This window comes from Heloderma suspectum, chromosome 6 (assembly GCF_057233095.1).
Source record: "Heloderma suspectum isolate Gila_16-S chromosome 6, 16-S_ref, whole genome shotgun sequence".
Taxonomy (NCBI): domain Eukaryota; kingdom Metazoa; phylum Chordata; class Lepidosauria; order Squamata; family Helodermatidae; genus Heloderma; species Heloderma suspectum.
Genome location: NC_139463.1, coordinates 105,789,439 through 105,813,086, shown reverse-complemented (window position 1 = coordinate 105,813,086; position 23,648 = coordinate 105,789,439). Strand labels below are relative to the sequence as shown.

At 50.4% G+C, this 23,648-nt stretch overlaps 1 protein-coding gene across 2 annotated transcripts; it reads right to left on the bottom strand.

Annotated features, from left to right (window-relative positions):
* Positions 1–8,250: 8,250 nt before the first annotated feature.
* MAPK7 (mitogen-activated protein kinase 7) lies at positions 8,251–22,701 on the bottom strand. 2 transcript variants are annotated; one of them, XM_084806088.1, is made up of 7 exons: positions 22,618–22,701; positions 20,833–21,065; positions 18,953–19,118; positions 15,408–16,537; positions 12,463–13,409; positions 10,722–10,849; positions 8,251–9,447 (listed from the first exon to the last, which is right to left on the bottom strand). In XM_084806088.1, exons 2-7 carry the CDS (start codon positions 21,050–21,052, stop codon positions 9,294–9,296), a joined length of 2,745 nt encoding a protein of 914 aa, XP_084662214.1. In that variant the 5' UTR covers positions 21,053–21,065; positions 22,618–22,701; the 3' UTR covers positions 8,251–9,293. The 2 variants fall into 2 exon arrangements, with proteins under 2 accessions (XP_084662214.1, XP_084662215.1); XM_084806089.1 differs by lacking the exons at positions 20,833–21,065; positions 22,618–22,701 and adding an exon at positions 20,548–20,812.
* Between the last annotated feature and the right edge of the window lie 947 nt (positions 22,702–23,648).

Below are 23,648 nucleotides of genomic sequence, written 5' to 3'. Positions count from 1 at the left end.
TTCTCCGCTTGGCTACCTATATTCTATTTCTAATTTTTATCCCCACTTTTTCTATGTATCTTTCTATCTGTGTTGCTCCCACCGGAAAAAGAAAGTCTGCCCTTCTCTGAACAGCTCCCTCACTCTAGTGCCTTCTCTCTCTCACTCTTTCCCTCCTATCTTCACTTTCTTTGCTCCCTTCTCTTACTTTACCTGTTCGCAGGTTATCTTTAAAAACACATACACACAATGGAACTAGCCATTAATATAAAAGACTCTTCTTTTGTGGGACACCTGGCTCACTCGATCTTTCCTGCTCTGCTCAGTTTCTTTGTAAAATTCTCTCTCTCTCTGTCCGCTATTCTCACCTCCGCTCTCTCTCGCTGCCCCTGCCCAGCCAGTACAAGTCTCAACACCGCTTCTGAAGAATTCTTAAAACAGCAGATTTTAAAAAGGGAGGGTCTCCAACGTGCGCTGCACGGCATCCCATCTGTGCCTTTTATTCGGCCTCCCTCTCTCCGAAATTGCTCTCCCCTTTTTCAAGGCCCTGCCCTTCCTCCCTTGGGCCCGCCTCTTCGGTATCGCCCATACCACGCCAGGAATGCAACATCTGATCCCTTCCAGGCACCCAGACCTTCTAAACTCAGAAGCATCTGCCAATTCAACAGCACCAAACCGGTTCTGAGTGACAGGATGACACAGAAGGATATTTGGGAAGGGCTGGGAATAGGGAACACCCCGGGGTCGTTCTCTCCAGAGGGTCTGGAGGAGGAATGGACTGGCAATTGCCAGGACAGGCAGTGGACGTACATCTTTGGTTCTGTCCCCACCTCTGGAAAACGACTGCGACCTTCTGAACAGGAGCAGAGAGAACAGTCCCCCGGTGGGCAGGCAAGGGGCTTAGGCTGTGCTTATGGTGCTAGGGCAGCCTTCCCCAATCTGGTGTCCTCCAGATATTTTTGACTGCAACTCCCATCATCCTTGACCAATGACCATGCCAGCAGGGGCCAATGGGAGTTGTAGTCCAAACCATCTGGAGGGCGCTAATGGTTTTTCCCCATTGGCCAATGTATTTTGCAAGTTCTTCATAAGCACATTCGACCCATACTTGCTTCCACCCAGAGTGTTCCTAAAGGTGGAGGAGTGTTGGAGGAGTGTTATCAGCACAAGAAAAGAGAAGGCATCTAAAAAGCAACATACCTCACCTGGGAAGAGAATGAAAGGAATCAGGTGAAGAACTGGCCAGCAGCCAGAACTCTTAGGATCTGTCATGAGCTCTGGGAAAGGAGTTAATGGGTTAAAGGACTATGACAAGAGGCAAAACTTTTGAGGTTAGCAGAAACAAGATGTGATGTGTCTGGGCCCATCATCAAGCAAATCACTGGGTGGGAGGGGGTTTTAATGTTCCTTGATGACTTGAAGTCTTTCTCCCCTGCCTTTGGGCGGCAGCACCCTTCAGCTAGCGGGAAGAGCAGAGAAGCAATTGGGACTCAAGAGAAAGGGAAAGCTGCAAAATTAGCTTGACTAGAAGCCGGTGGGGAGGCTGTGGGGGCCCACATTGTCGATCACCAGTTTTGCTGCCTGCTGTAGGAGTAACATTGCTTCAACTACCCTCTGCTTGCATATCTGTAAATATTACAGATATTACAGAGACACCATTAATCTCCAGTCCTCAGTCCTCTAAAAGGAAATTAAGTATTGTAGCATTGATCCCGAACTTCCCAGTTCCCAGGAGAGTGGGGAACAGATAGCAAAACTTTCACTTGAATACATTTCCTCAGAATTTGAGTCCAAAGCATTCTAAAATTAAATTTGAGGAAAGCCTAACCCTTACTGACAGTTTAGAAACAGGGGAGAACTCCAAACGTTTTTGTACTCCCATCAGCCCCAGGCAACATGACCAATGCTCAGAACAATGGGAGTTGTAGTCCAACATCATCTGAAGGGTCACAGATTCCCCATCCTTGATTTAAAACAATGATATGAAGGATTATCCTATTCCATGTTTTTCCGCTGTGTTCTTTCCTGTTCCACCCCAAAAACAGCAGCTATAACAAAGAACTTCTATCTTTGGGAACATCGTTAAAATATTTTGCCAAACAATCTTGTCGGGAGCAAGTTCAAGCTGGGGAAACTTACAGAGCATGGAGGAAAGTGGGTGCCGTGTCACTGGATTCTTACCCCAATTCTGGACGAGGAAGGAAGATATTCTGGGTTTATTAAATGACTAATCATGCCTTGCCCTACAGAGGGAAATCTCCGTTATAAAATTAATGCCGCATGTTCTCTCTCTCATGAATAAGTTTATTGTTCTCCCTCTGCAGCATAGCAATTTTTGAACGGTTCAATTCACCTGACCCCTCTAGGCATCAACAGTGTTGATTCAGAAGGTGATTCAGCCACACAGGAAGTGGGCTCCGTTTCTGCATGTCGTGTTCCCTGGCGCTGTGCCGTTTTCCCCCCATGCCTCGTGGGGATGAGAGGGGAATCCCAATACATTAGGGTGTGGTCCCCGTATGACTCTGGTGTTCACCTTTCAGTTTTGAGGGGGAGAAAACAGTATCTCCGGTTCCAGATCCATGGCTTCAAGTTATGCAACTCTGACACACCCTGACCACAGTTGGGCAACCATTTATGAGCGGCTCAGCAAACAGAAATTACGGGCCAAAACGCAATCAGTTCTTAGGTGGAGTGCTCAGAGAAGCGTATAACACAACAGTATTGCCAGCCCCACACTGAAACGTCCCTCCATCAGGATGCAGCAAGTCCATCAAAATAGGAAATGCCCTCATCTGAGGCTGATTTTTCTATTGCTTTTGGGATAAATCCACTATTCATTTTAATCTCCTCTTGAAAGGATTTGGAGAACACAAACGGGAAGGAAAGGCGAGGCACGAAGTACCAGCTAAGCTATCGTCTCCGTTCATCACTGGCATTCAGGTTCTAGCTGTAACTTTACAGGGGTTCTGGCAGAATCATGTGATCCAGTTTCACTATTGGGACTTCAGATTACACACAATGCCAGAATCATCAGTAAGACAGAGGTTCTTGTCTAGACGAAGTTACAAAGGACAAAGGAACACAGATTTATCTCAGTGGTTTTCAAATCCCATCCTGATTTTGAAAATTTCCTCTGCCTCTCCAGAAAAAAATGAAACTATTGGCAGATCTCTGGCAAGGACCAAGAATGCAGGGTGTTCAGAGAAACCCATCTCAGATCCAAGGAAAGGAGTAGGGTGGAAGAGAATGCTCAAAACAATGTCTTACACCAGCTTTCCCCAGCCTGGTGCCTTCCAGATGTGTTGACTACAGCACCCATTGTCCCCAGCCCATGCTGGCTGGGAACAATGGGAGTTGTAGTCCAACACATCCAGAGGCTGCAAGGTTGGGGGAAGGCAGCCTTTCACCAAAAAGAGGTTGCGTGTTATTCCTAGTAGGTTGGTTTACAATCCAGTTTTCCTTCCTTCTCCCTCACACACCAGATTCCCTCGTGCTGCGAAGATGACCCACTTTGCATCGCAGCTAGGACAGCAACTCCTACAGTCAAGGCCACCACCCCATTACTACTTGTTGTTGTTGTTCAGTCGTTCAGTCGTGTCCGACTCTTCGTGACCCCATGGACCATAGCACGCCAGGCCTTCCTGTCCTGCGCTCTCTCCCGGAGCGTGCTCAAGTTCATATTCATTGCATCCGTGATGCTATCTAGCCATCTCATCCTCTGCCGTCCCCTTCTTCTTTTGCCTTCAGTCTTTCCCAGCATCAGGGTCTTTTCCAGGGAGTTTTCTCTTCGCATTAGGTGGCCAAAATATTGGAGCTTCAGCTTCATTATCTGTCCTTCCAATGAGCACTCAGGGTTGATTTCCTTTAGGATGGACTGATTTGACCTCCTTGCAGTCCAGGGGACTCGTAAGAGTCTTCTCCAGCACCACAGTTCGAAAACATCAATTGTGCGGCGCTCAGCCTTCCTTATAGTCCAGCTCTCACAGCCATACATTACTACTGGGAAAACCATAGCTTTGATTAGACGGACCTTTGTCGGCAAGGTGATGTCTCTGCTTCTGACTATGCTGTCTAGGTTGGCCATAGCTTTCCTCCCAAGGAGCAAGCGTCTTTTAATTTCATGGCTACAGTCACCGTCTGCGGTGATCTTGGAGCCCAAGAAAGTAAAATCTGTCACTGCTTCCATTTCTTCCCCTTCTATATGCCAGGAAGTGATGGGGCCAGATGCCATGATCTTCGTTTTTTTAATGTTGAGTTTCAAACCAGCTTTTGCACTCTCCTCTTTCACCCTCAACAAGAGGCTCTTGAGATCCTCTTCGCTTTCTGCCATTAGGGTGGTATCGTCTGCATATCGGAGGTTGTTGATAATTCTCCCAGCAATCTTAATTCCGACCTCTGATTCATCCAACCCGGCATTTCTCATGATGTACTCTGCATATAAGTTAAATAAGCAGGGTGACAATATGCAGCCTTGTCGTACTCCTTTCCCAATTTTGAACCAATCGGTTGTTCCATGTCTGGTTCTGACTGTTGCTTCTTGACCCTCGTACAGGTTTCTCAGGAGACAGGTAAGGTGGTCTGGTACTCCCATCACTTTCAGAATTTGCCACAGTTTGTTGTGATCCACACAATCAAAGGCTTTAGCGTAGTCAATGAAGCAGAAATAGACGTTTTTCTGGAATTCTCTTGCTTTCTCCATGATGCAGCAAATGTTGGCGATTTGATCTCTAGTTCCTCTGCCTCTTCTAAACCCAGCTTGTACTTCCGGTAGTTCTCGGTTCGCATACTGCTGAAGCCTAGCTTGTAGGATTTTGAGCATCACCTTGCTGGCATGTGAAATGAGCGCAATTGTGCGGTAGTTTGAACACTCTTTGGCGCTGCCCTTCTTTGGAATTGGAATGTAAACTGACCTTTTCCAGTCTTGTGGCCACTGTTGAGTGTTCCAGATTTGTTGGCATATTGAATGCAGCACTTTAACAGCATCATCTTTTAGGATTTTAAATAGCTCGGCTGGAATACTGTCATCTCCGCTAGCTTTGTTGTTACTAATGCTTCCTAAGGCCCACTTGACTGCTCCAGGTCTTGTTTTGACTGACTGTATGGAGCTTCTCCATCTTTGGCTGCAAAGGACATAATCAATCTGATTTCGATATTGACCATCTGGTGACGTCCATGTGTAGAGTCGCCTCTTGTGCTGTTGGAAAAGAGTTACTACTACCATTACTACTACTACTACTACTATTATTATTATTACTACTACTACCATTACTACTACTACTACTATTATTATTATTATTAACCATGTTTATATACCCCTCCACATCAGAAGATTTCGGAGCGGTGACCAAAATGGTAAAAGAATAAAACACCAGGTTTAAAGAGGTAAAACTAAAAAGACAAGTCGCATTGCATGAACATATTAAGTTCCTGCTTTGCTTTGTGTGGCTGTTTTTCCCATCTGCTTATCCCTCCAACTAACCCACCCACCTGCTGGCGTTGCCATTTGAATAAGAATCCCAAGCGAGGCATTCCTGAGAATTTGGCAAGTCACTCAAAGCCTCCAAGAGCCCATTCATCACCGTCAGGCCACGGTGATGCCAATTCCAGCGCCCCGCCTCAGAGCCGATCGTGTTTCAAAACACAAGGCATTTCCGACTGGGGTCTTCGGCGCACGCAGGGTTACACAACCCCACGTAGACTCCTTTTATGGCTGCACAGCTCTGCAGGGATGTGTACGTTTGTGTTCCTGAGAAGGGCTCTTTTTGCTGTGGAAAAAGCACAATGACTGGGGCTGTAAAAGAGGCCCGTGACAAGGCAGTGCCGGCTAGGAGTCCTGGAACCAGCCACAAGCCCTCTGGCTCAGCGGCCCCGTTTGCAACAAGGGCACATGAAAGCTCTGCCTGCCATGCCTATGAACATGGGTTTGGGTATCAAAGCAGCCGTATTCACCACTACTGAAAGGCCCATTCGCACAACCCCAACGCCAGCATGTGGCCATGGTCACTGAGGTCTCTGTGATCTCAGTGGGATTGACTAGATCCACCTGGGCTGTGCAAGCCTCTCCCTGGTGAGTTGCAAGTTTCCAGATACACACACATTTTCCACTTGCAATATGCAGGTAATACACCAAAGCAAAAAAAGTTGACCCTGCCTGGTACTAAGCTCCTTCACTGCAGAAACCAGTTTTAGTCCAAATGAAGATCCAGGTTGACCAGTTCCATGCCAGGTTCAAGGCAATTCATGCATGCATCAGTATTGCTGGGCAAAGCCTCAGTGCAGTCTTGGTCAGTCATCCTGGGTCACAGAGACTACAGCAGGGGAGGACAACCTCCGGCCCAAGGAATCCGGCCCGTGGAGGTTGCCTTCGTGGCCCACAGAGGCTTGGGAACCTTTACGGGGCACTCCTCTACCCTAAACTCAGCCCCCTGGCCTGGAGGCTACCAGGAGTTTCATGAGGAGGTGCTAGGGGGAGGAATCCCCTTGCTATCTCCAATCACAGATTGGAGATGACAAGAGCATTGAGGAAGCAGTGAAGAGAAGGCACGGGGAGGGAAACCTGCTGGGAACCAGAGGCTTTGCCTGCCCCACATCCTCTCCCCAAAGGCAACTGTGGAAGCAGTTCCCAGCGGTTGCGTTGGGAGGATCATCCCCCCACTATAGCCACCAGGAACCAGGGTGGATAAAAAGCAATGTTTAAAAAAAAAAATTTTTTTATTTAAATCAGATTTCTAAAAATTTAAATCAGATTTTTTATTTTTTTTAAAAGGTCATCAAAATAGTAACTTCGCATGTTAAAACAGTAAGTTACAATGAAATCTCATCACGAACATGCTAAACCTGCACTTGCAGTCGCATAAAAATGAATTAGTGGCTCCATCGCGCTCATACACTGAGATCCCTACAAGTTTTAGGAATCGGGTTCGCACAATCATTTAAGAAACATGTGAAGAACTCTAAGTGGCAAACTTGATTGAAACCAGGGTTTTGTCTAGGTGATTTAAATCTTGACTTAAATCAATCCACCCTGCTGGGAACCAAAGATGTCAGGAGATGTGGCCACGCCCCTTTCGATGTCACGGGGTGTAGCTCCTGGCATCAGGAGGCATAGTCATACCCCGAACATTATATGGGTCACAGAGGGGGGGGCCCTCTGGGTCCCCACTGAATTATGGTTCCCCACCCCTGGACTACAGGTTACTACAGCATCTTTGTGAGGTTTTGGACGTTTAGAACGTTTGGCAATGGCAAGATCTGCAAACCAAACATGTTTTCCAGGGGAAGTCTACAAGCTACCCAACGCCATTTAGAAGGATCCTCCACCCAAACCAGAAACCACACAAACAATATGGAAAGGCACTGTACAAGCAGTAGGCCGCTCTGGATTTTGTAAAATATAGAAATCACCATTTTACTAGAAAGTTGAATGACCAAATCATCGTAAGACATCACCACCACTTTGGAAGAAAATACACCACATACTCCCAACACTTACAGACAGCAGCACTCAAAGCTTCAAATAGGCTGTGCATACAAAGTCAAAAACACATCCACAAATCCATTTCAAATCTGACCTCTGGACCTTCAGAGGTGGGTTTTGTATTTCCACTCAGCTCTCCTAGCACCAGAAGCCTCCAGACGTCAACCCCCCCAGGACCTGTACAAGATTCCATCCTCCCCTCGGCAGAAAGAAGCAACTGGGGAGATACACTTGGCAAACTAGGGCTCAAAGAATTTTTTTTCAGTAAAGACTTTTCTTGTTGTTGTTACTCTTGATGCAACAGGAATAACTGACGCTCCCCAAATAATCTTAGGGTGAATTCATGTCAACAGGTGCCAGTTCTGTTCCCATACAGCTCTGGGCCTCAAAGAGTTTTATTAGTGGGCCATTATGAGAGGGGAGGGGAGATTACCCCTGCTATGCAAAATTCACAGTTCCACAGAAATTCTTGCCCTGCCCTCACCCACCCACCCACCCACCCACAAAGAAAAACCCAGGACTATGGGATTTTTCTCTCTAGACAGGGCTGCAAAAAAAAAAAAAAAAAAAGGGGTAATATCCTCAGAATCTCAAGAGATATAAACAAGGCCTTAGGGGCAGCTGCAGGTAGCCACTGATAGCCTTTTCCTCCAGGAATGTGTCCGACCCCGTTTTAAAGCCATCCAAATTGGTGGCCATCACTACATCCTGAGGTAGCGAATTCCATAGTTTAACAGCACATAAACTATGGAATTTACTACCACAGGATGTGGTGATGGCCACCAATTTGGATGGCTTTAAAACGGGGTCGGACACATTCCTGGAGGAAAAGACTATCTATGGCTACTAGTCCTGAGGGCTATGTGCTACCTCCAGTACCAGAGGCAGTGAGCCTATGTACACCAGTTGCTGGGGAACATGGGCGGGACGGTGCTGTTGCGCTCATGCCCCGCTTGTGGGTTCCTGGTCGACAGCTGGTTGGCCACTGTGTGAACAGAATGCTGGAATAGATGGACCCTTGGTCTGATCCAGCAGGGCTCTTCTTATGTTCTTATGCGTTCTTAGGTGAGGTCTTGCAAAGGCGCTCCCGGAAGATTGGGGTAGCCTTATCACCTTACATTCCCAGCCACACTAACAGCAGAACCCTATACATGTCCACTCCGAGGTTAAGCCTGATTGGTGTTTGAGGGAAAGGGGGCGTGTCCCCCAGGCAACCCTGAACCGCTGAACTGGGCTCGCAGAAGGACCAAATTTGGACCATGGGCCTGAAGTTCTGCACACTTGAGTTAAACTCAGGAAAACCCTCTTCCTGAGAGCTTGGGGCTCTAGAGCCGGTCAAGATAGAAGCAGTCCTGGGCTAGATGGACCAACAGTCTACTTCAGTACAAAACTGTCCCTTCTTTCCTCCAGGCCACAGAGTAAGGAAAGCACAGTGAGGGGTCAGGAAGAAGTTTGTGTGACACCTGTTTCCAAGGCAACAGCAGCGGTAACACACGGAGCACACAAACACACGCCTCTTAGTGTCGTCACCAAGGTCCCTACTCGAAGAGCCTTCACTCCCAGTTCCCACAATGCGCCCACACAGGATGATACGGGAGCGCCGGCGCCATCTCAAACCTTCCTGCGAAAGGCCTCGAGTCCAAATGTCAGGCCAAATCCGGCTTTTGCGTGAAACAAAAGACAACAGGCACTGCGGTGACGTTCCCAGCCGGAGTAGTCGGGAAGGCGAATAAGCCAGTCATTACCACCACAAGCGGGCTCAGCCTTTGGGGTTTTTGTAGGCAGCCAAAATTTTTAAGAGGAGGAAGACAAAGACGGCGGACAGGATCCCAGGTGTTCATGCGTCCTGCAGGTCTGGAATGTCAGAAAGGATCATGGGAGAGCCCAGCTGCAGTTCTTGCTGGAGGGACTCCATGTCAGCTGGGTTCATGCGGTGGACTTCCAGCCAGTCAGCGAGCAGGGAGGCCGAGAGGGGGGCAGAGTCCCCTTGACTAGTCCAGGAAAAGGAGAGACAGAGAGAGAGAAAGGTGAGGTGGGATGAACAGGAGAAGACAAAGCAGCCAACCAAAATATGGAATCTCATGTTGTTTGCCTCTTCGGCAGGAAGGGGGGCGAGGTGTTAAATAAAGTGTGCTCCTATACAGAGTAGTTCATTTAATGTGATTAAAGCTCATTTAATGTGATTTCAATGTTATACTATGTAAACATTTTTACTGGAATACTAGTAAAAACTTAAAAGACAATCGCACGTACTTCCCTTACATTGTTTGAATGTACGGAAGAAGGAAAGGTACTGAAATTGTTGACACGCTCATTCAGCTTTCCCCACCTTGGTACGCTCCAGTTATTTTGGATTACAACTCCCGGCATCCTTCAGTCAGCATGGATGGATGGGGATACTGGGAGTTGTAGTCCAACACATGTGGAAGAAGTGTTAAATGCACTATTTTAATTAACTACACTTATTAATTTTAGCAACACAAAGAAGTGTGCATGATATGCTGACAACCACTCATCTATTTCAATGAAGTTCAGTTCTCTTCCACTGAGAACTGAGGTGGGGCACCTTCAGTATTAGCTGCATTTCACGCTGAGACATATATGTGTTTCAGTGACATATACGTATTTCTATCACATACCTACTAAGGATTATCACCTGAAAAAACATTCATTGCATCTTTGAAACCACCAAGCGTGCTTAGCATTGTATTTGCAATTGACATAACGTTCATTTTTACTAATGAACTTATAAAAATGGAAACAAAGCCAGGTCCATTTGCTAGTATGGCATATACAGATCTATGGAGCTGAGAGCAGAGAATTCTCTCTCTGATTCCTGGAGGGGAGGGCAGCTAAATTCTGCTGCCGAGAAGGACGTGCACAGAAAGCTTTGCCTATCTGAAGCTAGCAAGGAAGACCAACACCACTTGATAAGTCCGCACCAATAAGGTTTCATTCCAGAGCTCACAGAGCACAGGCAATATTGATAAGGCTTAAATTATACAAAGAGTTACTCGCTCCGTTTTAGAATTCCAGTGCTACGGTCCCTCCCTTTTAGCTCTCAGCTGTCTGGTCTCAGGCTCCCTTGTCCGTCAATGATATCAGAGCAGGTAAGCCAATAGCAGTCAGAAAAGCCGTGACCTCCCCCCTTGCCTACACAGGCCCCACAGTGCTACCAGCCACCCGCTGTAAGACAACAGGCTGTGAACATGCAAGTCCCAAGGAAATCACCCTGGTCCACTCACAAAGCCCAGACGCCTCTTACCTCTCTCTGTTCTCCCCCACCATGTCGAAAGACTGGTTCAGAAATTCTTCCAGGTCAAACCCAACCCCATAGCCAGCGCCGCTGCCTTTCGGAGTGCCAGAGAAGACAGGGGGTAGGAGGTCTTCCACCTGGAATTAAGAAAAAGTGAACATGTTGCACGCACAAAAGTCCACATGGCACACACCGTCAAGACCAGCCTAGCACAAGGGCTCCCTAGAGAGCCACACCTGTTCTCCACTGCCCAGCAAGAGATCTTGTGCCACGGAGGTCCACGCCAGGTAAGCAGCACCATGGGCAACATGCAGTCTGTTCCACCAAGCTAGATGTGGATCAGCCTTCCGCAACCTGGTGCCTTCCAGACATTTTGGACGTCAATTCCCATCAGCCTCAAGCCAGCATGGCCAATGGGCAGGAATGCTGGGGGCTGCAATCCAAAACATCTGGACGGTCACCAGGTTGGGTAAGGCTGAAAAGGGCTACCATCACATTGGCATTTGACCACTCCAAATGGGGGCGAGGGGGTGGACCTGGGCCCCAATCCGGAGAAATTAAGTTATGCTTAAATCTGATTAAAATCAATGGGGCAAGTTAATCGGCACTGACTGGGTGCACACAAGATGCTAACTCGGGGTGGCTTGTTACCCATGCAGTGTGGCTTATTTTTCTTGAACAAGCCATGGCTGATAAGGGTGGTTAACAAGCCACACTGCAAGGTTGGCAAGCCACCTTGCGGAAAATGTCCTGGGTTCAGGCAACACACTAACACACAGTTCAACAACCCACACTCAACCCCTGGGTGTGAGTTAGCATGCTGTGTGAACAGCCTCACTAACTAAATCAGCCTTCCCCGATCTGGTGCCCTCCAGATGTGTTGGACTGCAATACCCATAATTCCCAGTCAGCATGGCCAACACATCTGGAGGGAACCAGGTTGGGGAAAGCTGAACTAAATCCTACTTATTTCAGTGGGGATTTGGTCAAGGCTAATGTTTTCCTGACCTGGGCTAGAGTCAATTCCAGTCAAATATTGCATCATTATGGAAAGCATGAAATTTACTGGAGCAGCTAACTACACAAACCACCATCTTCTACAGGACTCCAGACCCTCCCTAGGATTTCCACAGCACATTCAGACCCCTCTTCCCTATAGCAAAAGCAACAGACTCTCTAAACATCTCGATACTTGTGACCCGTAGGTTTGGTTGCCACATAAGGTTAAAAAAATTCTGACACCTAGGACCAAGCAATTCTTATCACATCCGGAGGTCCCCCCCAAACCTTTCTTTTCATGTTCAGATGAGCTACCAGGAGAAAAGCCAGGCCACGTAGATTAACTTGCAAGAGGACTAAACATGGAGGTTCCTTGCAGGAGGAAGAAACACGGGATGCAAATGAAGACTCAGCTGAAGTGATGCGCCTGATCTCGTAAGCTAAGCAGGGTCAGCCCTGCTTAGCACTTGGATGGGAGACCGCCTGGGAATCAGACTTCCTGCACTGAGCAGGGGGTTGGACTAGATGGTCTTGTAGGCCCCTTCCAACCCTATGATTCTATGAATAATAATCAGGCTGGAAAGGGAGAGGGCAGACTCTCGAGGGAAGGAACTGTAATGCAGAGGCGCCTGGCTTCTCTAAGAGTCATTTTTGTGTGTGACCCCCGATTGTCATGGGCCCCCTGTTGGAGACCCCAATGTTAACATATCTTCCCTGGGCGCATAAGGAGCCTTTCGGGGCAATGCATCACCTGAGATTTAGACAGCTGCTGTGTCACCACGCTGATGTCGGGAGGCTCCGAAGGCAGCCCTGAGGCCACCTGGGCCGGTACGGGTCCCCGGGCATCTTCTCCAGCCAAGCCATGCGGCGGTGGCTCAGATTTGCCCATCTCAGCCAGGAAGAGGGGCTGGTCCACACCTGGGCGAGCCCCGAACCCCACAGCCTGTGCCGGCAGCGTGCCACTAGGGGGCGCCATCCCCGGCTGGGGGACCGGCAGCTGCCCTGCCACAGCCCAGCTCTCCGGCTGGGGAACACCACTCCAGGGGTTCAGGGCCGTCACGCTGTACGGAGCTTGGAAGATCTGGCCCGGGGAGAACTTGACGCTCAGGAGGCACTCTGGTTTGGAGGGGGTGGCTTTGGGGCATGCTGGGGGTGGGGCGGCGGCAGCAACCAGGAACGGGGCGGTCTGGGCCGGGAAAAAGTGGACCACATTGGCACTGGAGCCCTGGACCGGGCCTAGCTCCGCACCCACCGGAACCAGAGTGAGCTTGGGTCCAATGCCAGGCACCCGCTTGTCTGAGGAGAAGGCGAGGAAGTCGGCAGGTGCAGGCGGGTTGCCGGAAGCGGCGGGTGGGGGACGGCTAGCAGGGGGCGCCTGAGGCGCCAAATGGTTGGCAGGAGGGGCCTGAGGGAGGCCGCAGCTGGCAGGGGTCGCCTGCGGTGGGGCTGCCGTCCCGTTCTGGGTCGGCTTGTTCTGGGTCCGGTCAACCATCTTGGCCCATCTTTCCAGAAGGTTCCGATCATTCTCCGTCAGCATGTCCTTGCGCTCCCTCTCTTTCTCCTTCTTCTGCTTCTCGCGCTCTTTGGCCCGCTCCTGGCGGCGCTTGCGTTTCTCCTCCCGCTCGCGCTGGCGCTCCTTCGCTGTCACCGGTCTCCGAGATGCCATCTCGGGCGTCTCCGGGACAGAGGAGGGGGCATCTGTGGAACCAAAAGGGCTGCTTTACAAGACATAGCTGTGGAGTGAAGAAATATCTTCTTTCTTACATTATTATTAGCATCATTATTATTGATTATTATTAGTCTTAGTATTACGATTAGCATCATTATTGTTAGCATCATTATATTATCCCACCTTTTCCCTCCAGGGAGCCCAAGGTGGCAAACACTATCCTTCTCCTCTCCATTTTATCCTCACAACAACCCTGTGAGGTAGGTTAGGCTGAGAGTCAGTGACTGGCCCAAAGCCACCCAGTGAGCTTCCATGCTGGAGTGGGGACTAGAACCCTGGATCTCCTGAGACCCAGCCCAACACTCTCGCCAGTACACCACATTGCTCTTACTTTTGCCCTGTGCATTTACCCATGACTTTGCAGCTGGCATCAAACAACCAATCACTTTCACCCACCCACACACACAAGCCTTTCCATTCAAACACCAGGAGAGCTGCCCGACCCTGCCCCATGGCACTGCGGTTCACCACACACACCCCATCTAGTTTTAAATTGGGGGAGGGGCAGAGGAAGCAAGGGTGACCCCTGCTCTACATGGTATGTGAGAGGCTGCCTGCTCCCCTATAAACCTGCCCTGCTGAGGCCCTGATCCAGGCACACTGCTGCCGCCACCCCGCACTTCTGAGGTTAGGAGGCAACTCAGGCAAAGGCCTTTTTCTACGGTGCTGCCATTTCTGGATTACAACTTCCCCACCCCACCACACACATAGACCCCTTCACTGGGCACTGAAGAGCATGGTGCCTAAAAGAAAGAAGGGGAAATTGTTGCCAGTTCAAAACTGCCCTAAACCTACAGAACAGGGGGTAGGCAAAGTGGTGCCCATGAGCACCAATACCTCCCCAGACCCCTGACTCGCGCCCGCCAAGGTGCCCAAGGCCTCCCGCTTTTTAAAACAATTAACCCATGTCCCTACCGGCAGCTGGGACTGCTGTGCAATAAGTTTGTGTTGGCGCTGAAAACGGCGGGTCCAAAGGAGTTGTTCAGTGTGTTGAGGCTCAGAGCCCACCCCTGCCTTGGACTCCATCTTTTGGGCAGGTTATTTGGCCTTTGCCACCCCTCCCATGGCAGCCATTTTGTGTTGGTGCCCAGGACAGCTTCTCAAAGTGCCAAATGTGCTCACAGGCCCCAAAAGCTGGCCTAGCCCTGCTCCAGACATGCGATGGACAGTGCGTTGTGTGTCCTCCTTGAATGCTCTGTCGTAAAATGAGCGGGGACAAGCGAGGCCTGCAGAGTGGAGTGCTCCCAGCTCAGGCTACTCCACACCCTGCAGACCAGTTTTCCATCCTTCTACCCAATGCTAAGCGTCCGGTAACCACTGAGCACCCTCAGTCTTCACTGGGCTGCTTTTGGGGTCCCTGCAAACCCCCTGAAAAGTCTTTCAAAAGGAAGGGTGGGGAAGGGAACTACGCACATGGAAAGAAATAAACCAAAACCCACTGGACCCCTCGCAGTGAACTTTGCGCCAAACCTACTCATTTCATTTATCACATTTCTATACCACCCAATGGCCAACACTCTCTGGGCGGTTTACAAAGACTAAGGGCGCAATCCTATGCATGTTTAGACAGAGAAAAGGCCTACAACTCCCAGCATTCCCCAGCCAGCATGGAAAATGGTGGGAATTGTAGGCCTTTTCTCTGTCTAAACATGCATAGGATTGCACCCTAAAAACCTTAAAAACACATTATTATGCCTAATATAAAAACAGTTTCACTACAAACACATAAACACCTGCGAGTACAGGAAGGTTTTAACCTGGCACCCAAAATATATAACAATGTTGGTGCCAGGCAGGCCTCACTGGGGAGTTCATTCCATAATTGGGGGGCTGCCAGCAAGAAGGGCCTCTCCCTTGCTGCCACCTTCCGAGCCTCCATCTGAGGAGGCACCAAGAGGAGGACCTTGGACGATGAGGGTAGCATACTGGTAGGTACATGCCGTGGGGTACGGGTGGGTTCATCTTACCTTTGTTCTTATTCCGGAGAGATTTTAGGAGGGCGGCCTTGGTGTCATCCGAGATGGCCCCCTCCCGCTTTGGTGGGGCAGCCGGCGCCTCCACCTCGGCCTTCACCTCAGGCTGCATGACAGCCACAGCAGCCGGGAGAGGAGAGGTGAGGTCGATGGTCTCCATCAGTGGGTACGGCACGGGAGATGCCATAGCATAGTCCCCGTCGGAAGCCCTGGGCGACCCGGCACTGGGCATGTCAACGTCATGGCAGCAGAGAAGCAGCGCCTGGCTGGAGCCGTCGTCCCCACAGCCCCCAATCACAGCCCGCCTCAGGGCCGGCTTGAAGCTGATCTGCCGCCGGATCCCTTCCCGGCGCTCATGGAAATCGTTGATCTCGGCCACGATGGCCTCCTTGATCTGCTCCTTGGTCAGCACCTGCTTGTCGAAGTCGAAATCGAAAGCGGGGATACAGTCTGGCTCGTCGTCGGGGTCGTGGTACTTGGCCAGGAAGGGGTAGTTAAGGGCCTCCCCCACCGAGATGCGCTCGCGGGGGTCGAAGCGCAACATCTTGGAGAGCAGCGCCAAGGCCTTCCGGTCGGCGTCCTGGTAGAGGCTCTCCCAGGGCACCGGCTGGCGCGACGGAAGGCTCTGGATGTAGGCCCGCACCCGGTCGGCCCCGATGGAGTGGACCACCTTGGCCGGAGGGGTGCCCAGGACGGTGATGATGAGCTGCAGCTGGTGGATGTAGTTCTTCCCCGGGAAGAGCTGCTTCCGCCCGAGCATCTCAGCGAAGATGCAGCCGACTGACCACATGTCAATGGCCTGGGTGTACTCGTGCAGGGAGAGCATCAGCTCGGGGGCCCTGTACCAGCGGGTGGCCACGTACTCCGTCATGAAGTACTTGTACTCGTCGGGCTTGGTGCAGAGGCCCCGGGCCATGCCAAAGTCCCCGATCTTCAGCTCGCAGTTCTCGTTGATCAGCAGGTTGCTCGGCTTGAGGTCCCGGTGGATGACATTGGCCGAGTGGATGTACTTGAGGCCCCGGAGGAGCTGGTAGAGGAAGTAGCGGACGTGCTCCAAGGTGAGGGGCTGGGAGGAATGGATGATCTGGTGCAGGTCGCTCTCCATCAGGTCCAGCACAACGTACCTGGCCAGGGGAACGAGCGGGTTTAATCAGCCGAGGAGAGAGGCTGGATGTTCGCTGGGTGACCTCGGGCCAATCCCACACTCACAGACGTGTGCGCACTGACTCACACTCAACGGGCCTACCTCATAGGGTTGTTAGGAGGACAAAATGCGTACAGCCAGGAGAATCACACATGCTGCCTATGATCCTTGGGGAAACGGTGCGATAGAAATGTGATATACAAGACAAATAGTCCCTAACTATGTGGTACCCCAGATGAGCAGTCCTTTGGAGGAAAATGGGGAATGAAAGAATGAAGAGGATTGCCAGGGGAGGAGGGATTCATTCATTCCATTTGTACCCCTCCAAGAAGCACAAGACGGCATACATGGTTCTCCATCTCCCCATTTTGTCCTCACAACCATCCTGCAAAGTATATACCGGGCCAGTGAGCTTCACGGTCAAGTGGGGATTTGAACCTGGTTCTCCCAAGTCCAAGTTCCACACATTAACCACTATACCAGGCAGGCAGGCAGGCAGGCAAGGGAGATGCTCCCTTTGGTGGGTAACTGTCACAGCCCAAACCAGAGACCTGAGGGATCTACAGCCTGATCTGGGGACTAAGATGATGGACCCCAGCCCACAAAGAGACCCCCTGTCCAAGAGACGCCCAGAAACTAGCCATCCAGACCGACCAATCAGCCCAAGTGCTCCAAGAAGCCACCTCCCCAATTGCCCAAGGCTCTACGTACACCTCTCCTTCCTCACCCAAGAAACAAACAGGTCCATCAAGGGAACACATACCACTGAAGAAGTGAGAGATTCCAAAACAGAGCATGGCTTCTTTAAGAAATCCATTCTCCCTCGGGGGGGGGGGGGGTTGAAGCAGGCCCCCCACAAAGGGCCTGCACTGTTATATAGGGCTCCACTCTGCTTCGGAGTTTGGGCAGCTTGTTTCATTAGCCGGGGAGCTGTCCGTGCTCAGCATACCTTGCATCTGCCAAACTGCCTCACCTTGGCCTGCTCCAGCATTGACCCCTGCCTTCCACTTGCTCCTGTGTGACTCGAAGCCCTGCCAGCGGTGTCTAGCCATGAGAGGGCACGGATAGTTTGGTAGAATATGGGGCTAAAGGTGATGTCCTGGAGAGGCTACTCAGCCACACGGAGCCCACTCAGAGCTGCAGAAAACCACACGGTGCAGTCCTTCCTGGACTGCCCCACTTGTGATTCCAAATTTTAATCCTCTCCAGCGTAACAATATTCCCTGGCTGTGGAAAGCCAGCAGCAGAGTTTTGGCTCAGGGTGCTCCCTGACATACTAGCTTTCCACAGGAAGGGAATTGGGGTTTTTGTTTTGTTTTTCAGAGGACATTGGAATATACAGGCAAGGCTGAAGGGGGAGGTCTGCACGGGCTCACATTTTCCAGCTTTTTCACTGCATGAACTGACAACCAGTCCAAGCGGTAAACACACACACACACGTAAGATACCAAGCAGGTGGGTGTTAAGAACCCCATTTTCTTTTTGTGCTCTAACTGCCTATAAGTCTCCATTTGGCCAGGCTGAAGTTGCATGTAGTGATAAAACCACCTGCATGTGTGTTACCTCAGGATGTCTCTAGCTCCAAAATCAAGATAAGACCCACTTAATTGGACTGAGTGATCTCAACTGTGTTCCTGTGGGAACTTTTACCACACACATGCACATGCGTGTGCACCCTGTTCATTTGGGAACACGGCTCCAGCCAGCTGTGATTGGATAACAAAGACCTCCTTGCAGTTGTCAGGGGCTTGAGCATAAAAAAGGCCGGGGCTGTAGCCACCCTTTGTCCTCCTCTTTGTCTGGCTTTTGGTTTGGGACTTTGAATCTCATCTCATGGGCTTTGTTCTACATGAAGACCCGTACTTATAGCCAAGTTTAGGGAGCTTTTGTTATTTTCTGACTGAAGCATTGTTTCCAAACGTACTCTGGTTCTTGTAAGCCTTTTATTCCCATTTCTCTTTTCCCTTTGTTAATAAACTTATCATCTACCTCAAGGATTGTGTGTGCTTCCTTCCAAGTAAGCCTTAGTCCTAAACCCAGTGCCTTCTGCTTGGCTATTGCTACTGTTTAAAGTTTCAGGCCTAGGCCCTAGGGCTTTGAAATACAGGGTGCCAGTGTGGGCTGAGTGTCCTGTAAGATCTGAGAGTCCCCTGGCTCAGGCTGATGTAGACGTAAGAGGAGGTGGCAGCCTACTTCGCAGGGTTGTTGTTCAGCCCAAGCAGCCTCTTGTCCCTGCCTACACTGCTAGGAGCTAGGGCGACCCCCTCCCTGTTTTCACAGCGGGCAAACCTAGGAGAAGAATGTGTCGTCATACCAGAAGTCCCGAACCTCAGGGCACACGTGTCAAGAAAAGGGGTTCCTCCTTTTCTTAGTAGGCGTGAGAAGAAGCACTTACACAGATCTGAATTCGGCATAAGGCACAGAGGGCTTCAGGATGTCCTTGATGGCGATGATGTTGTCGTGCTTGAAATGTTTAAGGATCTTCAGCTCACGCAGCGTGCGCTTGGCGTTCATCACCACATCAAAGGCATTGGGGATTTTCTTGATCGCCACCTGCTGGCCTGGAAAGAGGGGAAAAAAGCACAGAAGAAATACGTCTGAAGTGTGAGTCAGGGGCGTGTGCATTTCTCGTCACACATTTGCTTCCCGACCTCCCCACCCAGTCACTTTATCCTACCAACCCTACGAGGAAGATTAGGCTGAGCCTGTGCCTGGCCCAAAGTCTCCCCAAAAGGGGCTAGTTGAGATGACCTCCAACTTCCTTTATGATTAAGCTTCATGCCCAAGCAAAGTTTGAAAGCTAGCAGCCAGCGTGGACAAGTTCAAATCCCTATTTGACCACGAAGCTCACTGGCTCACGTTGTGATCGCTCAGCCTGACCTACCTCACAGGGTCGCTGTGTGGATAAAAGGGGTGAGAACTACGTTTGCTGCCTTAAACATAACAAATAAACTGAAACCAGGTCGCCCTGCTTCACATCCAGTACTGTGAGCCAAATTAAATGCAATGGGAGCAGCCATGTTTGCTTATTCACCTCTCTTGTCCCCATATAAAGCAGGGGGAGGCGGAAGGCCTGGATTTTTTACATCCAAAATACGTGTTACCTCCCCGAACTTTGTTATTAGAGAAAAGCACACAGGACAATGGAGCACGGGCTGGCTGCACAGGACAGGGTGCTTCAGTCTGCAATCATAAGCTGCAGTTGGTGCATGCAGGTTTTTTTCCTGGAAGAAGCTGCTTCCCTACATCCCATTTACTATTTTTAAAAAATACTTAAGACCCCACCTCTCTTTATACGTAAATTATACCGAACTGGTGGCCACATTTCTTTCTCACATCTACTTTGGGCTGTCTGTTCACTACACCATGGTGTCTATATCAGGGGTAGACAACCTGGTGCCCTCCAAAAATTTGGGCTACAACACCTATAAACCCCAACCAGCATGGCCAATGGCCAGGGATTATGGGAGCTGTAGTCCAAAACATCTGGAAGGCACCCGGTTGCCTGCCCCTACACCATATCCCATCATCAAATGTGAATGTGGTGCAAAACACAATATCCCAAGATTCCTCTTTCTCGCTCTCTTTTAAAAGGAAGTTTCTGGCCCTTACAATTGCAGAGAAAACTTTTTTAAAAGCTCATGTCACTTTTAAAATGTTAATTATTATATGTAGATCCAGCTGCAGAAACTCTTGAAGCAAACAACACCTGATGGAATCCTTTAAAAAAAAAAAAAGGTGAGTCTGAGGATGTTCTAGCAAACAAGGACCAGTGCTTTGTTAACCTCCGCAGTTTGTTGTCCCTGCCCCAAGAGGTCAGCAGAATAAACGCTGAACAGCTGTGGACAAGTGTGCGTTTCTTCAGGATACTAAACCTGGACTTTCGCAGGGGCCACAATACAGTCCAGGTATCAGTGGGAAATGGACAACCAACACATGCTACTAGCCCACCTAGGTGAAGTCTTCTATGCCCCGCCCCTTTGTACTCACTGTTATATTTAGATCCTGCCTTTTTTCCTCTTGCAAGGAACCCAAGGTGGCTTACATGGTTCTCCTCCTCTCCATTTTATCATCACAACAACCTGGTGAGGTAGGTTAGGCTGAGAGTCAATGACCAGCCCAAGTGAGCATCGTGGCGGAGTGGGGATTAGAACCCAGATCTCCCAAGTCCTAGTCCAGCACTCTAACCACGACACCACACTGGTTCCCGTGAACGCCTGGAGGAAAATGCAGGAGCTCTCTGCTTTCATCCCTCATGGCTGTATCTTCACGCACCTGTATCCTTGCGGAGCGCCGAGCTCACCACACCATACGCTCCAGTGCCGATCGTCTCAATGACTTCATATTCATCCCCCACCTCGAAGGTGACGTCAAAGGAACGAGCCTTCAAGATGGCTAGATTCTTGGCAGCGACAGTGGCCTGGTGAGATGGCTCCTGCTTGGCCTGGCCTTGGGCCGCTTCCTCGCCTTCGTCTTCTATCGGTGGCTCTGCCATTGTCTGTAGCTTTCTATCATAACATCCCCCCGCCCCCGGAAAAGAAAAACACAAGTCAGCAAGGGCTGCCTCCTGCCCCACAAGCCTAGTCACCCACACAGGTCACTATCAAATGCCGGGCTTCATGCCTCCCCTCCCTCAATGAAATGTGGCAGGTATTCACGCAAGGTAGGGCCTTGCCAGTGGTGGCACCCACGCTTCAGAATGCTCTCTCACAAGAACCCCATTTGGCTTCCTCATTGCTTGCCTTCTGATGCACAGTGAAAGTATTATTTTTTTCGGAGAGCTGTTGGGCCCAGGAATAACTGAACATGCCTTGTCCACACATAGATCTCTGGTGTGTGTTTGTGTGTGTTTAAATTTGCCATTCTATTTAATCTGTGGGGGCAGGGGGTTGTTGTAACAGTTTTATCCTGTGTTTAATTTTCCCCATTTCAGAGTCCTCGATGGACAGAGAAAAGAAGGATATGTTTCAAATAAATAATAATCAACTGGTGCCAAGATTATGAGAGATAGATGAACAATCAGGTTTATATTAGTCAAGCAACTGTGTTTTCTCCCCCCCCTAAAGCCGCCACTTATCCGGATTATATTATGACAAACCACTAACAGAAAAAAGGGGAAGTGATTAGCAAAAAGGGGATTAGGATAAGGGAGGAATAAGAAAGGCATTACCACTGAAGGGGCTATTCCTTATTTCAGAAAAAACAGACATCACACAAGACATGCACACACCCAACAGAATAAGCATCCTTACAAATGTACAAAACAAACTGAGGAATACACAGAGTTCATCAGTGCCTGGGATGCTGAAAAATGCTACACTGTTTCATGGGAGCGTGGGCAGGAACAGCACCTTCTCAACCCGCAAAGATGGTGCAGGAAGGGCAAAATGGACAATGGCAGCTGCTCCTCTTCTCAAAGTCCTGGGATGAGGAAAACAGACCACGGGGGGGGGGGGGGGAGCTTGCCAGTTCTGAAATAGGCAAGCAAGGAGATCATAATGGGATGGATAGGGCAAGACTGCCTGACCCACATCAAGCGGCAGCACTCAGGAATGGAGATGTGAGGGCACAGAAGAGGCAGGTACCTTATCACCCCTATACCCGCCCAAAAGTGGAATAGAACAGAGATTATTATGGGATGGAGATGTTACAGGAGGGATTCTTTTTCCCTCCTGCTCATAACGGTGAGAGGATAGGAAACAGGCTGCTCTGCATGTGGAGCAAGAAAATAGGGAATATTACGGGATACAAAGGTGGGGCTGCCTGCACAGCGTGAGGGGAGAGGAAGCCTGAGAGATCGGATGGGGTGGAGATGGATTTCGAGTCTTGTCGAACAGGGGCGAGTGCGGAAGGATGGGGCATATTGGGCAGAAGTATCCTGGGGAGGGAGGGGGGGGGAGAAGGGGATGAAGAGAAACGGGCTGCCCACCATGGGGGGAGAGCTATATTATGGGATGGAAGCTGTACTGCAGAGGAAGGAGGGGCTGCGGTGGGGAGGGGCTGCGCATCCACACAGCCCCCGCACCCCTTTTCCTGCACGGGGAAGGGGCTTCTCCTCACCTGCTAGGCTGGCGAGAGGAGGCGCCGACAGCCTCCGGTGGACCGGGGCGGCTCCCTCTCTGGTCCGCTACTCCCCTGCCTGCCTGCCTGCCTGCCTGCCTGCCTGACCCTAGTCTGGCTCTCCTCCCCAGGGTACCCGGATGTTACGGCTTCGAAGCCTCCTCGGCCAATCAGGACGCGGGCGGGCGGGGCCACCGCGGCGAAGGCGCACCGGGGCAAGGCAGCCGCTCCTACCTTTCCTTTTTTTTAATTGCGAAGTCCCGCCTCGCTCGCCTCGAGGAGCCAACCGGAGCGCGCGGAGGAAGGGAAGTCAACCAATGAGAGAAGGAAAATTAACAAAAAAAAAAAGAAAAAACAATGGGGAAAGAAAGAATTCCTATCGTACCTTAAAAACCAGCTACATGGCAGAAAGGCGATACAGAGCTCCGTAGTCTGCGGATGCAGTGAGGGGGAAAGCGTCATCTGTTGAAATTCTGCCTAGCATTGCAGGTGTTAAAGAGAGAGCAGCCCTTCCAGGAACTCTCTCGAGTTAGCCGCGGGGAGGGCGGGAGGGGGGGGGGAATCTGATGCAGAGCTCTGTGATGGCCCAAAGCTTGCTACGTTGCTTCACCAACTTAAACTGGCCCGCGGAAAGCAGATCCCAACGCTTACCCTTTGGGATCAACAGGACAGCCCTGCAAGCAAGCCATTGAAGCATAGGAAGGCTGCCTTATTCAGGTCCTTTAGCCTCAAGATAACGTTTTTAACTAGGGAACAAAACTGGAGGCCTCTGCACCCAACGTGGGCCCTTGCAGTAGAGCTAGTGCCGCTTCCCCCAACCTAGCTCCAGCCAGATGCGAAGGACTACAACTCCCATGATCCATGCAGGCTGGGGATCGTGGGAATTGTAGCACACCTCTGGAGGGTGCCGGGTTTTGGGGGGGTGGAGGCTGAACTAGTGTGACAGAGAAGCTGGAATGGTGGACTGAAATAGTGGAGACGGCTGGCTTCAAATCCCCAGTCAGCCACAAAAACAGCTTACCCAGTGACCT

Excerpts from the sequence above, each read along its gene's own strand:
- MAPK7 (XM_084806088.1), bottom strand. The coding sequence starts at position 21,052 with ATGGCAGAGCCACCGATAGAAGACGAAGGCGAGGAAGCGGCCCAAGGC. Across the intron at positions 10,850-12,462 it reads AGCAGCTGTCTAAATCTCAG|GTGGAAGACCTCCTACCCCC; the intron begins GTGATGCATTGC and ends TCTTAATTCCAG. Across the intron at positions 9,448-10,721 it reads GTGGGGGAGAACAGAGAGAG|TCAAGGGGACTCTGCCCCCC; the intron begins GTAAGAGGCGTC and ends TTCCTGGACTAG.